Source organism: Sus scrofa, chromosome 6 (genome assembly GCF_000003025.6).
Source record: "Sus scrofa isolate TJ Tabasco breed Duroc chromosome 6, Sscrofa11.1, whole genome shotgun sequence".
Taxonomy (NCBI): Eukaryota; Metazoa; Chordata; class Mammalia; order Artiodactyla; family Suidae; genus Sus; species Sus scrofa.
This window is the reverse complement of record NC_010448.4, coordinates 56,371,693-56,391,233: the sequence shown is the minus strand read 5'-3', so window position 1 is coordinate 56,391,233 and position 19,541 is coordinate 56,371,693. Positions and strand designations below refer to the sequence as shown.

At 51.0% G+C, this 19,541-nt stretch overlaps 1 protein-coding gene across 3 annotated transcripts; it reads left to right on the top strand.

The window, feature by feature from the left end:
* On the top strand, positions 1,633 to 19,541 carry LOC100523440 (cationic amino acid transporter 3-like). 3 transcript variants are annotated; one of them, XM_003127421.4, is made up of 12 exons: positions 1,633 to 1,769; positions 14,137 to 14,533; positions 15,097 to 15,255; positions 16,552 to 16,729; positions 16,931 to 17,043; positions 17,183 to 17,405; positions 17,579 to 17,718; positions 17,809 to 17,911; positions 18,091 to 18,290; positions 18,488 to 18,654; positions 18,928 to 19,036; positions 19,191 to 19,541. In XM_003127421.4, the coding sequence occupies exons 2-12, from the start codon at positions 14,164 to 14,166 to the stop codon at positions 19,310 to 19,312; spliced, it is 1,884 nt and encodes a 627-aa protein (XP_003127469.2). In that variant the 5' UTR covers positions 1,633 to 1,769; positions 14,137 to 14,163; the 3' UTR covers positions 19,313 to 19,541. The 3 variants fall into 3 exon arrangements, with proteins under 3 accessions (XP_003127469.2, XP_013854200.2, XP_020950572.1); XM_013998746.2 differs by lacking the exon at positions 1,633 to 1,769 and adding an exon at positions 9,882 to 10,116 and having other exon boundaries at positions 19,191 to 19,540; XM_021094913.1 differs by lacking the exons at positions 1,633 to 1,769; positions 15,097 to 15,255 and adding an exon at positions 9,884 to 10,116 and having other exon boundaries at positions 19,191 to 19,540.

Below are 19,541 nucleotides of genomic sequence, written 5' to 3'. Positions count from 1 at the left end.
GGCCACTCCCATGGCATATGGAGGTTCCCAGGCTAGGGGTCTAATCAGAGCTGAAGCCACTGACCTACACCACAGCCACAGCTACGCCGGATCCTTAACCCACTGAGCAAGGCCAGGGATCGAACTGCCAACCTCATGGTTCCTAGTCAGATTCGTTAACCATTGAGCCACGACGGGAACTCCCTTACCTTCCTTTCCACAGCAGTTCTGTGCTTTTAGCTTCACGTCCCCACGCCAGGCTATGCTCTGAGAATTTTCCTGGATATCTGCATCAGTCGGGAAATTGGTGCTAAGCGGATGTAACAAAGAATCCCCAAGTCCCAGGGGCCGGATAAGATAGACCTTTCTTTCTGGGCTTGCAGGGCAAGTGTGTGGTTGATGCCCAGCCTGCAGGGGGCTCTGTTCCCCAAGTGCCTCCAGGGACTCAGGCTGGTGGGGTGTCTGCTCTCCACAACTGCTAACACCCCTTGTCCCAAGGTGGCCACGACCGTTGTCAGGCACCCCAGGCAGCAAGAAGATGGAAGGAAAAACATGGAGAGGATGCAGTTTTCCTAGGAGATCACAACCCATAAATCACAGCGATCATTCCACTGACACCCCATCCTCTAAACGTGGTCATGTGCCCACAGCAGCTGCAAGGGAGGGTGATGGAAATTGTCCCTCCGTGGCCCCCACGTGCCCAGAGAAAATTCAGAGTGTGCTGCCACTCCCCTATAGACCGGAGGAGAGTGGCTGGCAGTCTCCATGGTTACTGCCAAAAGGCGGTGTTTTCCTGAGCAAACGAGCCGTTCAGGCCACGGTTTGTGGGCCTAGAAGGCAGAACTAACCCCAATCAGCTTTCAAACCAGCAAACGTGTTCTCCCTGCTCAAGGAGGGAAAAAAAGGCCTTCCCTGGGGGCAACATGGATGAAATAACAGGCAGCCCTGCTGGAAGGCTCCTGCCTGGAGCTTCTTGGCAAGAAACCTTCCCGCCTTGATCGGCAGATCCCTGCTCGTTTTGTGGACCAGCTCACTCCTCAGGCAGGAGATGAAGGGGCTCAGCGGGGCCCACACGATGGTGCTGAAGAAAGCAAGCCCCTTGGTGAGCTTCTGCCGCCCCGCCTGGGCGGGGCTCAGGTCCAGGAGGAGGCAGCTCCCGAGGCTGAGGGAGGCCCGAGGCTGTGGGAGGAGCAGGTGGAGGAGGCCTTGGGGCGGCCCCCTGGCGGAGGCGGGCGCCCGATGGTGCGGCTGCTGATGCGGCCGTGGGACAAGCGGGTGACCGCCAGGGCGCCGGCCAGGGGGCACACGGCTGCCAGGAAGGACCGGAGCTGCAGGGGCCTGGTGTCTGCACACACAGCGAGGGCGTGCTGTCACAGGAGCAGCTGGGGCCCCAGAAGGGCAGGGAGAACAGCCAGGCGCTGGGCTCCGCGAGGACGCGGAGGCGGCCGGCCCAGCAGCGCAGCCCGAGCACGGGGCAGAGCCGGGGGCTCAGGAGGGCCGGGTACCGCAGGGCCCGGCGGCTGGCCAGGTGGCGGTCCGCGGACATGACCGCCCGCAGCAGGGACTCGGCGGTGCCCAGGACGAAGGAGAGCTCCGTCTGGGCGAAGCATCTGGCTCTGGAGATGGTCCCTTGTCCCGTGACCAGGGGGATGCGCACCTGCGGGGCGACGGCGGAGGTGAAGCCCACCTCCAGCAGGGAGAAGTGGGGAGGAAGGAATCCATCGGGGAGGCGAGGAGGCGGTCAGCCAGGGTCAAGGTGACCCGAGCAGGTTGCCCAGGAGAGTCAGCAGGTAAGTGACCCGAGCTCAGCGCAGAGCAGGAGCTGGGGTGCCCGCACGTGGGTGACCCCCAAGAGCACAAACGCCAGCAGTGCGGTGCGGTTGGCGGCGCGGCGTGGCCCGGGGGTCCCGTCTGGGAAGGCAGCCGAGCGGGGGGTTCGGTGTGCCCACTCGGGAGTCAGGGCAACCTGCTTTGGTCCTGGCTCTGTGGCTTGGCCTGGCTGGGGCTCAGCGCTTCATCAGGAAGGCAGGGATGCTAAGAGGACCCATCCCTTGGGGTGCTTGTGAAGAAGAAATGAATGGCAACCTGGAACAGGGCCTGGCGGGTGATAACACCCTCCCGGATGCTGGCTATTATCTGTATATAATGGACAAAGCATCGTTTGCTTTCGTCAGAAAAATTTTCCTCTTGCCCCTACCCAGTTTGCCGGGTAAATTCTTTGATAATCCGCTGAGGGGTGAGTCCTGTTCTTTGGTGGGCTGTTATTTTGGATTGAACGAGTTAATACAGGTGGGAACCAGGCACGAGTAATGGAGAGAATTGGGGGTTTGCTTGTCACAGCTATTTATCTATCTGTTTGCTTGTATTTATGAATTGTAAGGTAACATCCATTTCCAGACGTGCATATGTCATCCCTGAACATTCAGTGCCTTTTCTCAAATGGAACAGACAATTGCCACCAGCACCCGGGTCGAGACACAGAATAGGACCTCGTGCCCCTTCTTGGCAGAACGCCCTCTCCCAAAGGTGTGCACAGGGAAGGGATAGGGGAGGGGAGAGACGAGGGGGTGCTGGGCAGCTGGAAGAGTCTTGACACTTCTGAGCTCCCAGGAACTACTGTATCACATCGATACTCTCAGCCTCCTGTGGCTGCTGGATGCCTCCTCTGTCCTCACCTGAAACACACTCACGCCTAGACCAGCTCTGGCCCATGGGCGAGATAACCTGCATCACAAACCCAAGCCCCAGGTGTCCTTTCGGATTTTCTAGGAGCCACATGAATAGACTGAGGAAACAGAAACAGGTGCAGGGGGTGTGAGGAACAGGTTTTATCTGACCCCGTGGGTATAAGCGTTATCATTTCCACGTGCCATCACTGTGAAAAGGCCGCACGTGAATTGTGTTACATTCCTTTTTATTTGTTTGCTTATGTGTTTGTGGTCTCTGTGTTCAGACTCTGGTGTGAGTTCACACTCACAGCCCAGACCCTTGCAGAGCAGGCACGGTTCTAGGGCCCAGTGTCGGCAGGCGGCTCAGGGCTCCCGCACGGGGACCGCTGTGGCTTCGATCCCCCCACCACCTCCTTCAGGCTGTAGTCAAATTCTATTTCTCTTGGAACCAGGAAGCGCTCCCCTGACCTCAGTTCCTTCCCCAAAGCCTCTTCAGCATCCCCTCCTGCTCTGTCCCCAGTTTTCTGGAAGATGGTGGGACTGGCATCCAGACGACAGGCAGTGACGTTTTTACCTGGCATTTTCAGTCACCTTTGTCACAAAGAGTCCAAGTCTGGATCTAGAATTTTCTCAGAGAGGCATATGGGGTGAAACAGGCAAAGGAGAAGGTAACCCACAAATGTTAACCACTGAGCCACGACGGGAACTCCCCTGGTAATTTCGTACCCAGCCCATTTGTATTATCCAAAAAGTATTCAAAACCTCTAAGTCCCAAAAGTCAAAATGAAGTCCTTTCTACGAATCTTCTTGAAGAGAAAGCTTTTTTTTTTTTTGCCACATTTGTGGCATATGTGGGACTTCCTAGGCCAGGGATGGAACCCGTGCCACAGCAGTGACCTGAGTCATAGCAGTGACAATGCCAGATCCTTAACCCCCTAGACCATCTGGAAACTCCAAAGATGAAGCATGTTTGCAAAAGCATAAATGACAGAAGACTTCAAGTGCCATGATTAAATATCTGATTGCAGGAGTTCCCCTTGTGGCGCAGTGGAAACAAATCCGTCTAGGAACCATGAGGTTGCAGGTTTGATCACTGGCCTTGCTCAGTGGGTTAAGGATATGTGGGTTAAAGTTGCTGTGAGCTGTGGTGTAGGTTGCAATGTGGCTTGGATCCCACGTTGCTGTGGCTCTGGTGTAGGCCAGTGGCTACAGCTCCGATTCCGTCCCTAGCCTGGTAACCTCCATATGCCGCGGGAGTGGCCCAAGGAATGGCAAAAAAAAAAAAAAAAAAAAAGAAAAGAAAAGACTGTGAGGGAGCAGGGATGTGAGTGGGTTCCCCAGTCTTGCAGCCCCTGCTTCTCAGGGTCCTTGAGGATCAAACGAATTTAGGTGTCCACAGAAATAATCAATAAACAGTCTGTCATAAGAATAGGAAAGAGGGAGCTCCTGGTGTGGTGCAGCAGAAGTGAATCTGACTAGTATCCATGAGGATGCAGGTTCGATCCCTGGACTCTCTCAGTGGGTTAAGGATCTGGCATTGCTGTGAGCTGTGGTGTAGGTTGCAGACGCAGCTTGGGTCCTGTGTTGCTGTGGCTGTGGTGTAGGCTGGCAGCTGTAGCTCTGATTGGACCCCTAGCCTAGGAACCTCTATGTGCCATGGGTGCGGCCCTAAAAAAAATAAAAAGAAATAAAAAGAAAAAAGAACAGGAAAGCGTTGGAGTTCTCTTGTGACCAAGTGGGCTAAGGATCTGGCATTTTCACCACTGTGTCATGGTGTTTGATCCTGGCCTGGGAACTTCCACATGCCAGGAGTGCAGCCAAACAAACAAACATAGGAAAGAGTTTCATTTGAGCCAAACTGAGGCCCATAGCAGGGGAGACAGCCTTCCAGTAGCTCTGAGGACCTGTTCCATGGAAGCATCGTTTTCAGCATAATCTTCTACCTTGTTAAAATATAGGTCAGACATCAACCATGACCGGGTAGGTCCCTTCAGGATTTCAAAAAAGACAGACTTAGTCCACAGACAGCGAGACAGCGGGACCCTCGGGTCTGGGTGGGAAGGAAACCTTATCTTAGAGTGAGTGTTGCCGTGGAGACCATAAGCCGGGAGTTGTTCATCCTTATCCTCCAAACAGACCTCCTTGACCTCAGTGGTAAGAGCAGATGTGCCGTGAGGGTCTGACCGGCTGTCGTAGCTGCACACAACGTTCAGGCTGAAGCCTGTACCAGCCACCCTGATATCCCCACACCTCAGTATGTGAACACCTTCTCCATCACGAGCACTGGCAAGTCTTAGAGCCATGTGACCCAGCAATTTCCCTGCTGAGGATCTTCCCGAAAGACCTGAAAGCACACCCTGGAAGAGACACTTGTACATTCACGTTTAGAGTAGCGTAAGTCACGTGAGCTAAAACGTGGAGCAGCGCACGTGCCCACTGACCAAAGAATGGATAAGCCAAATGTCGTATGTGTAAATGACAGAGCATCATTCAGCATCAACAAGGCAGGGAATCTCACACACGCTACAACATGGAGAAACCCAGTGGACACTTTACTAACTGAAACAGCCCTGATGGGAAAGGACGAATATTGAAGGATTCCCTTCAGTGCAGCACCTGGAGGGGTCAGATTCATGGAGACAGAGTGTAGGATGGGAATTGCCAGGAACTGGGAAAGGAGAAGGGGCATTGGGGGCGAGTGGGTACAGAGGTTCCGTTTTGCAAGATGTAAAAAGTTCTGGAGTTTGGCGCAAAAGGTGAGCATACTTAACAGGACTGAACTGCCTACTCAAAGATGATGAAAATGGCCACGTTTGAGTTCCCATTGTGGCTCAGTGGTTAACGAATCCGATGAGGGCCGATGAGATTGCGGGTTCAATCCCTGGCCTTGCTCAGTGGGTTGAGGATCCAGCGTTGCCATGAGCTGTGGTATAGGTTGCAGTCGCAGCTGGATCCTGAGTTGCTGTGGCTGTGGTGTAGACCGGCAGCTACAGCTCGGATTCGACCCCTAGCCTGGGAACCTCCATAAGCCGCCTGGAGCAGCTCTAGAAAAGGCAAAAAGACAAATAAATGAATAAATAAATAAAATAAAATGGCCACTTTTATGTACTGTGTATTTTAGCCCAGTACAAAGAAATCTCAGAACCCATCCTCTGAGAGTAACCACAGATGTGTCAAGGGCTGATAGCAACACTCCAGATGCTCCCACCCACCCAGCCCCAGCCCCACCCCAGCCCCAACAACCCAGGGGTTAAGCCTTGTCCTTGGGGCTCAGGGACTCCCTGCTTCCCTCTTTGGAGATGTGTTAGCTCCAGCCCCACACAGCTTAACCTCAGCCTCCCTGACTGATCCCTGCTTCAGGCTCTACTCCCAGGATCCAGTAAGTCTTGGGTATCCCCTCCCCTGGAGGAGACTGGGTGTGGGGTTCAGTGGCTCCTAAAGAGACCTCTACCATCCCAGGGTGCAGCTGGGTCAGCCTGGCTCAGCCTGAGGGTGGGAAGACCCATTGTGCACATGAAAGCAGGAGCTGGGAGCTGTTGTGTTTGTGTGAGAAGTGGAGGGAGTTGGCTCAGTGTCTGGATTCTAAGACTCATTTTTTTGGACCTGTGCTCAAAGAGCGGTAAAGATGACCCTTATATAGGGTTTGTGACATGAGAACCACTGACTTCAGTTTGCTGTGTACAGTTGGAGGTCTGTGGTTTCCACCTATGCGGATTCCCAGAACACTGTAACTGAGGGACTGACCTGAGCACCTGTGGCTTTTGGTATCTGTGGAGGAGGGCTGATGGTGATGCATATGAATCAACACTGGGCTTGCTGACACCGTGAAGCTGGCTCAGAGTACACACAACTGGCATTAATTGAACATACGGTGGTAGGAGTTGCTGTTGTGGCTCAGCGGAAAGGAATCTGAGCAGCATCCCTGAGGACACAGATTTGATCCCTGGCTTCACTCAGTGGGTTAAGGATCCGGTGTTGCCATGAGCTGTGGTGCAGGTTTCAGAAGTGCCTTGGATCCTGAGTTGCTGTGGCTGTGGCATAGGCCAGCAGCTACAGCTCCAATTCCACCCCTAGCTGGGAACCTCCATATGCTGCGGGTGCATCTCTAAAAATCCAAAAAATAAAAATAAAATACATGTAGCATGAAATTAACCATCTCCACCATTGTACATGTACAGTTCTGTACCATTAAGTACATTTCCATTGTCCTGTGACCAGTCTCAGAACCCTTGTCTTCTTGTGCCCATTTAACAATAACTCCCCTTCTCCCCTCACCTCAGCTCCTGGCAAACCACCATTTGACTTTCCTGTCTATGAATTTGATTCTCTGGGTATTTCATAGAAGTGGAATCATACACTCTTGGTCTTTTTGTGACTGGTTCATGTCACTTAGCACAGTGTCCTCAAGGGTCCTCCATGTTGTAGCAGGGGTCAGCCATTGCTGTTTTCTCAGGCTGAATCATATTCCACTATCTGTATGGAGCACATTGTGTCTATCCATTCCTTTGGGGATGGACATAGGAGAAGCTTCCATGTCTGAGCTCCTGTGAATAGTATTGGTATAACCATGGGTGTGCGGTTATCCCTTTGAGACCCTGTTTTGAGTTCCTTTGCATCTGTACCCAGAAGCTGAATTGCTGGATCATAGGGTAAATCCAATTTTCAATATTTCAGGAATGAGCATATTTTATGCATAGTATCTGCTCCCTTCTCCATTTTACTTTCCTACTCACAGTGCCCAAGGGCTCCTCCATAGTGTCTGAAGCAGAAGAACACAGACACCCAGAGAATGAAATGACTTCTCCAAGGGCACAGTGGTGTTGGTGGGGCCAAGATTCTTTTTTAAATTCTTTATTTTTTTTATTTTTTGTCTTTGGGGCTGCATCCGAGGTATGTGGAGGGTCCCAGGCTAGGGGTCGAATCAGAGCTGTGGATGCCAGCCTACACCAAAGCCACATCAAAGCAGCATCTAAGCGGCATCTGCGACCTATACCAGAACTCAGGTCCATGCAAGATCCTTTACCCACCAAGTGATTCTGGGGATTGAACCTGCGTCCTCATGGATGCTATTCAGATTCCTCTCCAGTGAGCACGGAAACTCTGAGCCAAGATTTTTTTTTTTTTTTTTTTTTTTTTGGTCTTTTTGCCTTTTCTAGGGCTGCTCCCATGGCATGTGGCGTTCCCAGGCTAGGGATTGAATTGGAGCTATAGTTACCGCCAGCCTACGCCAGAGCCACAGTAACGCAGTATTGAGCCGCGTCTGCAACCTTCACCACAGCTCACTGTAACATCAGATCCTTAACCCACTGAGCAAGGCCAGGGATCGAACCCGCAACCTCATGGTTCCTAGTCAGATTCATTAACCACTGCACCACAACGGGAACTCCATGAGCCAAGATTTTAACCAGAGTTCCCTGGCTCCTTGAATGTTTGCTCTTAACCAAAGTGCTAATCATGGACTTTGGAGTGTCATGGGCAGAGGCTTCCTGAAGATGAAGAATGAAGGGTTGGTCCCTTTCCTGCAGGCAGTTGGGAGACAGACCAGTGTGGCTTGATGCCTTGACTGAGGTGGGCTGGAGTCTGTCCCATGTCATTCTGCCTGAACTCGCAGTTCCAACTCCCTGTCACTCTGCAAGCAGTGACACAGAAAGTGGTCCGTTTTCAGGAACCTTGGTGTAGAAAGATGTGGAGTTCTAAACCAGTTCTCTGATCACCCAGCCCCTTAAAGAGTCACTTCATACATAACATGGAGGGGATGGAATGATGAAAATTTCCCGTTTTATAGAAAATAGGACAAAGATGGTACATAGTTTGTACGAAATCAGACAAGCTAATGCACAGCAGAGCTAGATTTGAACTCGCAGAGCTGGTTGATTTCAATTCTAGAATCAGTTCTAGGGAAGTTCCCCTTGGCTCAGTGGAGATGAACCTGACTAGCATCCATGAGGACAGAGGTTCGATCCCTGGCCTCACTTGGTGGATTAAGGGTCTGGCTTTGCTGTGGCTGTGGTGTAGGCGGGCAGCTGTAGCTCAGATTCTACCCCTAGCCTAGGATGCTCCATATGCTGTGGGTGCAGCCCTAAAAAGACAAAAGACAAAAAAAAAAAAAAAAATCAAAAATAGAATCATCAATTCCCAAATCAGCACCTTATGCCAATTAAGCAGCTGCTCTGTGTGCCAGGCACTGTATCACTGTATCAAATGCTTTTACAGAGTTCCCACTGTGCTTCATCAGGTTAAAATTCCAACTAGTATGTATGAGGATGTGGGTTGGATCCCTGGCTTTCTCAGCGGGTTAAAAATCTGGCATTGCTGTGAGCTGTGGTGTAGGCTGCAGTATCAGCTCGGATCTGCTGTTGCTGTGGCTATGGTGTAGGCCAGCAGCCACAGCCCTGATTGGAACCTTAGCCTGGGAACTTCCATATGCCCTGGGTACACCCTAAAGAACACAAAAAAAAGAAGAAGCTTTTGTTTCTGAAGGCACAGAAAACTTTTCTCTCTTTTGCTTCTGAAGCTTTTGCTGCTTCTTCTTTTTTTTTTTTTTTTTTTTTTTTTTTAATCTTTTGACATTTCAGGGTGAAACCTGCGGCCTATGGAGGTTCACAGGTTAGGGGTCCAATTGAAGTTGTAGCTGCCAGCCTATGCCAGAGCCACAGTAAAGCCAAATCCGAGCCGTGTCCATGGCCTACACCACAGCTCATGGCAATACCGGATCCTGAATCAACTGAGCGAGGCCAGGGATGGAACCCACAACCTCATGTTTCCCAGTCGGATTCCTTTCGATTGTACCACAACAGGAACTCCTGCTTTTGCTTCTGAAGGGACAGAAAACGTCTTGCTTTTGCTTCTGAAGGGACAAAAAATTTCTTTGCCTGCTGTAATAATTACATTGCCCTAAGAGATGGACAAATGTAGTCTGGTATCTAGAGGAGGCCCATAAAAATTTTGAGGCTCAAAGGCAGTCGGGCACCTGGGGTTTATATGCTACCAAGAGCCAAGGAGAAAGGGTGAGGTTCTGGGGGTTCAAAGGAGAGGGAGACAGCGCCCAGGAGGATGGGAGGAGCAAAGCTTTGCCACTCCGTGAAGTCTTTCCAAGATAACAAGTTACCTGTGACAATAGCTCTCTTCCTGGCATTGGCTCCGATCATCAGATCCCTAGCCTCGGAACTTACATATGCTGCAGGTGCCTAAAAGGAAAAACAAATAAAGAAACAAACAAACCCCAAAAAAGCTTGCCCTGAGGGTAACCACAGAGGAGTCACTGGCTGATTGCAACACTACAGGTGATCCTGCTCACCCAGCCCCACCCCCAGCCCCATGCCAACAACCCAAGGTTAATTGAGTCTAGTCTTTTGTGCTCAGTAACTTCCTGCTTTCGTTTTTGGGGATGTGTGGGCTCCAGCCCCGCACAGCTTAACCTCAGCCTCCCTGCGTGTTCCAGTGCTTCAGGCTCTGCTCCAAGAATCCAGTGAGTTTTGGAATCCCTTCTTCTGGAGGAGACTGGGTGCTGGGTTCAGCTACTCCTGGATATTTGTTGTTGTTGTTGTTGTCTCTTTGTGGCCGCACCTGCGGCATAGGGAAGTTCCCAGGCTAGGGGTGGAATCTGAACTGCAACTACCAGCCTTATGCCACAGCCATGGGGATGCTGGATCCTAAACCCACTGAGTGACACCAGGGATCAAGTTTGCCTCCTCATGGATACCAGTTGGGTGCATTGCTGCTGAGCCAGAGCGGAACTCCTTGGCTACTCCTAAAGAGACCTTTGCCATCCCAGGGTGCAGCTGGGTCAGCCTGGCTCAGCCTGAGGGTGGAAAGACCCATTCTGCACAGGAAAGCAGGAGCTGGCAGATGTAAGGGTTTGTGTGGGAAGAGGTGGGGGTGGGGAGATTACATCTGTGTCCAGAGGCTCTAAGACTAGTGTTTAGGTTTGTGTTCCGACAACAGGAAAAATTGCCCTTATGTAAGGTGTATGACTTGGGGACCACTGACTTCAGGCTCCTGCCTACTACCTGGCGCACTGTGTCTGCAGGTACAAGGATGACGTCAGGGACTTGGAAGCATCTTGGATTTGGTATCGTGAAGGATGACTGTGTGGTGATTTATATTAAATCCCCTTGGGGGGTGTTTTACAGCCAGTAACTCTGTGAAGCTGGCTCTATTTTTTATCATTGGCAGCGGCAATTTTAAAATTGGTGATAAAATGCACAACAAAATCTATTTAACTATTTAAAAATTTTTCAAGTTTTACAGAAGTATAGTTGATTTCTTCCTTCATTCTTTCTTTTCATTTTTTCTTTTGCTTTTTAGCGCCACATCCGCCGCATATGGAAGGTCCCCAGCTAGGGGTCAAATCAGAGCTACAGCTGCCAGCCTACACCACAGCCACAGCAACGTGGGATCCAAGCTCATAGCAATGCCAGATCCCTAACCCACTGAGCGAGGCCGAGGCCAGGAATGGAGCCCACATCCTCATGGATGTTAGAGTCGTTTCCACTGTGTCTCAACGGGAAACCCCAAAGTATAGCTAATTTTCAGTGTTTTGATCATTTCTGCTATACAGCAAAAGGGTTCAGGTAAAGACCATGGAATGCTTCATGACTTTGTGTGTCATCCTGGCGCAGGGGCCATGCTAATCTTCTTTGCAAGATTCCAGTTTTAGCAGAGGTGCTGCTGAGGCCGGCACCCATGCTAAGCAGTTTAAAGTGTGCAGGTCACTAAGTTGACGTACGTTTACATATTTGCTGAGCAGCCAATCTCCAGACACTTTTCATCCTGTAAACCTGAAACCGTGTCCCCATTGGACAAGGGCTTCTCATTGTCCCCTCACTCAGCTGCTTTCGACTTTGTGTCTCTAAGGATCTGACTCCTTTGGGTGCTTGATGGAGGTGGAAACTTGCAGTATTTGTCTTTTGGTGCCAGGCTACTGTCACTTGGCACAATGTCCTCAAGCTTCCTCCAGGTTGTAGCACAGGTCAGATATTGCTGTCTTTGTGTTCCCTTCATGGCCCAGTGGTTAACGAACCCAACTAAGATTCATGAGGATTCGGGTTCAGTCCCTGGCTTTGCTCGGTGGTTTGAGGATCTTGTGTTGCCATGAGCTTTGGTGTAGTTCACACACATGGCTTGGATTCCCGATGCTGTGACTGTGGTGTAGGCTTGTGGCTGCAGCTCTGATTCCACCCCAAGCCTGGGACCCTCCATTGCTACGGGTGCAGCCCCAAAAAGCAAAAAAGAAAAAAAAAAAAAAAGAAGTGCTGTCTTTTGAAGGCTGACTCCTATCCCACTGTCAGTAGAGACCACACTGTTAGCCTTTTGTTCATGGATGGACACGTGAGCTGCCTCCGTGTTTCACCTTTGGTGACTAATCCTGCTGTGAACAGGGGTGTCCACAGCTCTCTGAGACCATCTTCTCTGTTATTGGAGGGTATCCCCAGAGGAGGAGTGTTGGATTATATGGGAAAGCATTTTTAGTTTTTGGAGGAACCACCATCTTTTCTCCACAGAAGCTGCTCCTTTTCCATTCATCCTAACAGTGCACGAGATTGGTCAGAAGCATTTGAAAAAGAGGCAAACGGGGGTGCTGAGCAGTACATGACCTGTTCAAAGGCACAGGTGTGGGGGCGGAGCCAAGATGCGAATCAGCGTTTCCTGGCTCTTGGAAAGCTTGCTCTTCACCACTGGGCTGAGCTTGGGCTTTGGAGGCTCCGTGGGCGGGAGCTTCCTGAAGATGACTGTGTTCACTGGGTCAGCCTGGCCCTCAGAGCTGGGTAATGGGGAGACATTGTGTGCCCCAAAGATTAGGAGACAGAATCCTGTCACTTCTGATTGAGAAGGAAGGTGGGTCCCTTTCCTGCAGGCAGCTGGGAGACAGACCAGTGTGGTTTGATGCCTTGACTGAGCTGGGCTGGAGTCTGTCCCATGTCATTCTGCCTGAACTCGCAGTTCCAACTCCCTGTCACTCTGCAAACAGTGACACAGAAAGCGGTCCGTTTTCAGGAACCTTGGTGTAGAAAACTGTGGAGTCTTAAGTTCTCTGATCACCCAACCCCTTAAAAGTCACTTCACACATTAGAAGGAAGGGAGGGAATATGGATGGTAACAATTTCCCTTGTTTTATGTTGGAAAGGAGGACAGAGATAGCATATAGCTTGTACACAATCAGGCAAGCTGATGCACAGCAGAGCTAGATTTGAACTCGCAGAGCTGGTTGATTTCAATTCTAGAATCAGTTCTAGGGAAGTTCCCCTTGTGGCTCAGTGGAGATGAACCTGACTAGCATCCATGAGGACAGAGGTTCGATCCCTGGCCTCACTTGGTGGATTAAGGGTCTGGCTTTGCTGTGGCTGTGGTGTAGGCGGGCAGCTGTAGCTCAGATTCTACCCCTAGCCTAGGATGCTCCATATGCTGTGGGTGCAGCCCTAAAAAGACAAAAGACAAAAAAAAAAAAAAAAATCAAAAATAGAATCATCAATTCCCAAATCAGCACCTTATGCCAATTAAGCAGCTGCTGTGTGTGCCAGGCACCTTTTTAGAAGCTTTTGCTTCTGAAGGGGCCGAAATCTTGGCTTTCTAGATTCTTTGACTGGTCTGATCATGACATTTACGTAGCAGATGAACAAATTTAGTTTGTTAGGTACAGGAGGCCCATAGAAACTCAGAGGCTCAAAGACAGTCAGGCACCTGAGGCTTATATGCTCCCACCCTGAGCTTAAGGAGAAGGGGGTGGGGATCTGGGGTTCCCAGGGGAGGAGACAGCCCCCAGGATGCTGGGGGGAGAACTGCTTGGGAAGCAAATGTTTGCCCATGTATTTAGAGATGTCTTCTTTTTATTTTTGTCTTTTTGCCATTTCTTTGGCCGCTCCCTCGGCATATGGAGGCTCCCAGGCTAGGGGTCCAATTGGAGCTGTAGCCACTGGCCTACGCCAGAGCCACTGCAACATGGGATCCCAGTCATGTCTGCAACCTACACCATAGCTCATGGTAACGCCAGATCCTTAACCCACTGAGCAAGGCCAGGGATCGAACCCGCAACCTCATGGTTCCTAGTCGGATTCTTTAACCACTGTGCCCCAACGCGAACTCCTAGAGACATCTTTCTGAGATAAAAGGTTATCTCCGGAAATATCTCTCTTCCTGCCTTGGGTCGTCTGTCTAAGTTATTGAGCAGTTAAGGGAGAGGCAAGAGCTGTTCCTGAGTCTGCTGGGTCTTCATTGCCTTCAGCTCCAAACAGTGCACATGCGAAGTGGTGCATTTTGGGGGAGACATAATTCTCTCCCCTCCCTTCTCTGCAAGCAGCCCTTCCAGTAACTTTGAACCATGTGGAAAGTCTTCCTTAGATTTGAGGAAACCAAAGCTCAGAGATGGAGAACGTGCCCCACATAACCTTTACCCGCTGCTCCCATAACTTCATTGCTTTGTGGAGTCAGACTCCCAGGGTCAAGTGTGGATGGACATTCTTGGTGACTTTGGGTCTTGTTTTCTCTGCAGGGCAGAGCCTCTTCAACTCTGTGTGGGATGCTGGGTCAGCATGTTCGCCAGTTTGGTGAGAAACTAGCCCGAAGGCGGCCAGTGGAGCCCAGGAACGGGTCTGAGATTTCCACACCTCATCTAAACATCTTCAGCCTAGTGGTCTTTGGTGTGAACAGAACCCTGAGGGTTGGTGTGTACATCCTGGCAGGTGTGGTGGCCGTGTATGTAGCTGGACCTGCGATCATCATCTCCCTCTTGGTGGCTGGCGTATTTAACCTGTTGTCTGGATTCTACCTCGCTGAGTTGGGGGCCTGGGTACCCCGCTCTGGTTCTGTGTATTTTAACAGCTACGTGACAATGGGACAACTGCATGCCTTCATCACTGGCTGGACCCTCATACTGCCTTTAGTCCTTGGTGAGATGATGGGAGCGGGGCATGCTGTGGGCTTAAGACCAGGGACCTGGGAGAGAGATCTGGGGTCTTCCCTCGTTCATCAGCCCTTTGTCATTGACCTTGTAGAGGGAGTCAGGTCATCGTGACAGAAACCCCTCCCCCTGCATTCTCCTTGGCTGTATCCTGTTGTCATAGAATGACTGGACCCAAAACCTAGAAGGAGGGGGAAGTGTAGGGAGTGGGTGCGAGGGAGGCACATCCCACAGGCTCACTTCTCAGCATATGAAAGGCTTTGCTCAGCTGTTGTCTTCCTGGATTTCCCTGTACCAGTCGAGTGAGATTTCAGCCCTCATCTCCCAGCCCTGCTGGTCCTACTTCCCTGTGTTCTTTTCTTGCAAAACCTCCATCTCCTCCTAACGTATCACATAGCCCATTTTGTCACCTGGTTAATCTCCCCTGAGCCCATGAAGAGAAACTTTGAGACGAGGTATTTTGTCTGTTTCTTTCTCCCCCCCAATCCACTCCAGGGTGTTTGTAGGGGTTCAGTTACTGTCTCTTCACGAATCTTCCTTCTGCCACTGCAGCCACAGCCTACTTGACCAGGGCCTGGAGCTACAACTTTGACAGCCTGATTGGGAACCACATCTCACAAAAATTAGAGGAAATTTTCTCTGAGCATATGCCCTCCTTCCTGGCCCCATACCCAGACTTTGTTGCGCTGGCCCTGGTGCTGGTGATGGCTGGTAAGAAGGGGTCAGAGCTAAGCTGGGGAGCATGGACTGTGAATGGGGGAGCTAGGGTGAGAAGGGCTTGGGTCCCAGAATGGTAGGGGGATTCGTATTGGAGAGAAAGGGTCAGGAAGGCAAAGCTTAGCCCATTGTTTTCCACTTTTGCAGCACTGACGTTTCCTACGGATGGGGGCTGTCCTGTGCTCTCCGAATTGCATTTTTCTATTTTCTTTCTTTTTTTTAAAATGAAGCTGCATGGGTGGCAGATGGGAGTTCCTCAGGCTAGGATCTGAATCCAAGCCCATCTGTGACCTACACCACAGCTCATGGCAACACTGGATCCTGAACCCAGTGAGTGAGGCCAGGGATCCAACCCACATCCTCCAGAGGCAAGGCTGGGTACTTAACCTGCTGAGCCACAATGGGAACTCCTGTAAAATCACTGTGGGATGTTGACCAGCATCCATGGCCTTTGCTCCCCCATGTGACACGTGACAGTCAGAATGTCTCCAGATATGAACACACCTCCATCCGGGGACACAATCATCCCAGCTCCGTATCGCTGATAGACTGACAAGTTTCCTTGCGTATATTGAGAACAAGGATATTCTTATTTGTTTATTTAATTTATTAATTAATTAATTTTGTTTTGTTTTTCCATTCTTGGGCCACTCCCACGGCACATGGAGGTTCCCAGGCTAGGGGTCGAATCGGAGCTGTTGCTGCCCACTTACACCAGAGCCACAGCAACGCCAGATCCAAGTTGTGGCTGCAACCTACACCACAGCTTATGGCAATGCTGGATCCTTAACCCATTGAGCAAGGCCAGGGATCGAACCCACAACGTCATGATTCCTACTCGGATTCGTTAACCACTGCGCCATGACGGGAACGACCACGATATTCTTTTAAAGGAAAGGAGATTCTCAGAGGAGGAACTAATGTACTATTTGTCTCAGCTTTATTGAAATATCATTCACATACAACATTGTCTTAGTTTATAATATACAGCATGATTATTTGATAGATGTATATATTGTGAGATGATTGCCACGATAAGAAATGAACCCTCTTGGAGTGTACAATTCCTTGGCACTTAGGACAGTCACAGTGTTGCACAACTAACATCCCCCTCTACTTCCAAACATTTTCATCTCCCCCAAAGGAAGCCCTGTACCCACTGAGCATCACTGTCCATCCCCCTCCCCACCTCTGGTCCCCAACCCTAAGCCCTTGACCACCACCAGTCTACTTTCTGTCTCTGCGGATTTAATTATTTTGGAGGTTTCCCAATTTCCATCTTTCTCACAGGGCTACTGATTCTGGGAGTACATGGTGCAGCCCTGGTTAGCAAAGTGTCCGCAGGCTTCAATGTTTTGCTGCTCAGCTTCATCACCCTCTCTGGCTTCATTAAGGGAGATCTGCACAACTGGCAGCTCACAGAACAGGACTACAAACTGGCCGCATCTGGATCCTCTGACAGCTATAGGTCAGGAGCGTCCTCTTGCCCCTAGTCCTGCTTAGAGGGGGCTGCAGATGTGGGAATACGGTGGGAACGGAGGAGACCTGGGCTGATGGATCCAGAGGATGGGGTCCTGGAGCCCAGGTCTTGGGGCGTTAACGGAGGAGTCCAGTAGAGATGTCTGAACAGCCTCCCCCACGCTCTTCCCCATCCCTTCTCTCACCACAGCCTGGGCCTTCTGGGTTCTGGAGAGTTTGTGCCCTTTGGCTTTGAAGGGATTCTCCGAGGAGCAGCATTGCCTTTCTACTCATACTTTGGTCTCAATGCCATTGTCACTAAAGGTAACATGGTCATTTGGGCTGCCCTTGAGCAATGGGGTTGTCAGTTGATGAGGCTGCTTTTGGAGGTGCAAGGGGGAAGAATATTGAATGATTTCACAGCTGTGTGTTTTCCTGACCTGATGCTCCCACCATCCTGCAGGGAGAGAAACCCCCAACCCTCAGCGTTCCATCCCTTGGAGCCTAGGGATCATCATCTCCATCTGCTTTTTGGCCTATTCTGGTGTCTCAGCAGCTCTCACCCTCATGGTGCCCTACTACCAGGTTCATCCTAACAACCCCTTGCCGCAGGCTTTCCACCATGTTGGCTGGGCTCCTGCTGGATACTTTGTGGCTGTTGTCATCCTGTGTGCTCTTTTTTACAGGTCAGTGTCAAAACTTTCTCTCCATGTACCATCAGATGCTCAGGCATCCTCTCTCTTGGGATTGAGGGATGAGAGGGAAAGACACCTCACCCCATATGGGACCAGGGAGCAGAAAGCAGGTCTGTCCTGCTTCTCTACATCCTCACACGTGTTCCCATTATTGTTTTTTCCAGCCTCCTGCTTGTCATGTTGACCATGTCTCGGTTGATTTGTGCAATGGCAGAGGATGGGCTCCTTTTCCGGGGACTTAGCCAAACCTATGCCCGAAGAGGCACCCCCATCGTGGCCATCCTGGTTTCTGCAACTCTTTCAGGTCCATAAACACAACCCAATTCTTTGATCAATTTCTTTAGCTTGGCTATATCCAGTGGCTTCTCACTCCCTCCCCCAACCCTCGTTCTAGGGATCCTGGCAGTACTTTTCGAGATCTTTCATTTATTGGAACTCATGTCAATTGGGACCCTGTTTGTTTACTTCCTCGTGACTTTTTCTGTCCTGGTCCTCAGGTGAGACTCCACCACACCTTGACTGGGGGTCTTGGACTTGAGGAAGTTGACAGTATGATCCCCTCCTGCTGCTTCCTAAATGTCCTGCTGGGCTTGAGTCAGGAAAGCAGTGGACTAGGCTGTCTGATACTGGATGAATAGGGGCAGCTGTTCATATTACCTTTATACCTCTAATTCAGGTACCAGCCAGACCAGAACTTCAGCAAGAAGGAGAAGGTATTGGAGGAAATTGAGATGGAGCCTATAGTTGGAGCAAGTCCTTTGGAATCTGTACCTGAAGCAGGAACCTCAAACCCTCTAAAGAGTCTGTGTAACCCTATCAGCACCACCCCCACTCGGAAATCTGGCCAGATTGTCTATGGATGTGCCTTCCTGCTGGGTGAGCCTGGGGACTTCACTTTGGTCATCTTCTGAGATGGACAGAAAGGGCAGGGATTGGGTGTGCTGGCAGCTGAGGAGTCTTGCAGATGTGATGGCCCTTCCTGGGGTGGGCAGTGTGGGGGAGGGGTGACCCGAGGTCTTGACCCATTTGGCCTCTGGAATTGAGCCTGTCGTCCTCTCCCTTGACCCTTGCAGTTCTCCTGCTGACCATCCTGAGCCTGCTTCTGGCCCTGTGGCCCAGCCGCGTGTTCTCTGGAGACCCCGGGTTCACAGCAGGGGCTGTGCTGCTGCTGCTGCTCATTGCGGGGATCACCGCCATCATTTGGAGGCAGCCCCAGAACCCTTCTCCTCTTCCCTTCAGGGTAGGTGACCTTATGTGCCCAGCTGTCCAGGCTGAGGGGCTGAAGTCGGCATGCTTTGAGGTAAAGCCTCCTTTGCTGGACCAGGGACGGGGGGGACTTGCTCAAACCAATGGACCTTCCCTGGTCCCACCTAGTGCTTCCCCCCACCCCCAGTCTCAGTGGGTACTGAATGCACAGCCTGAGGAGGACTGGGGTCTCCCTGCCCACGTGGGGGAGGAGCCTCCCTCTCCGATGTGGGTTCTGTGTGCAGGGAGTCACTGACTTTGCCCCTAGGTCCCTGCTCTGCCCATCCTCCCAGTGCTGAGCATCTTTCTGAATGTCTACCTGATGATGCAGCTGTCCTCTGTGATTTGGGCCGAGTTTGGCATCTGGAATGCTGTTGGTAAGTGGTTTTCTGGGATAAAGAGGCGTCTTAAATGGCTGAACCCAATCCCCTTCCTACAATCTGTGTCAGATGCCATAACAGGAGGCCTGTTGGGCATTTGTAAGTGAGGTCGGCACCTAGTTTTCTTCTCATGGTCTCATTTCCCTGCTAGGATTTGCCATATACTTTGGATATGGGATCCGACACAGCTTGGAGGAGAAGAGGGATCCACAGCTACCAGCCTCCACCTCCCAGACTCTGCATGAACACACCCCTGGTGCTGAATCCTCTTAGCCACAGGAAGAAGATGCTGTGTGTTTCCCTGCAAACCCTGCATGTGTTTTCTTGTTCAAGCGACACCGTGATCTTCTGTGGTGTGTGAGTGGGTTGCATTTAGAGCCCTGTTTTCATTGACAGTGGACAAAATCATTTTAATATTGTGTAATTTTTTTTTTTTGTCTTTTTGCTATTTCTTGGGCCACTCCCGCGGCATATGGAGTTTCCCAGGCTAGGGGTCTAATCG

Coding starts and splice junctions, on each gene's coding strand:
- LOC100523440 (XM_003127421.4), top strand. CDS start 14,164: ATGCTGGGTCAGCATGTTCGCCAGTTTGGTGAGAAACTAGCCCGAAGG. Junction 14,534..15,096: donor CATACTGCCTTTAGTCCTTG/GTGAGATGATGG, acceptor CTGCCACTGCAG/CCACAGCCTACTTGACCAGG. Junction 19,037..19,190: donor TGGCATCTGGAATGCTGTTG/GTAAGTGGTTTT, acceptor TTTCCCTGCTAG/GATTTGCCATATACTTTGGA.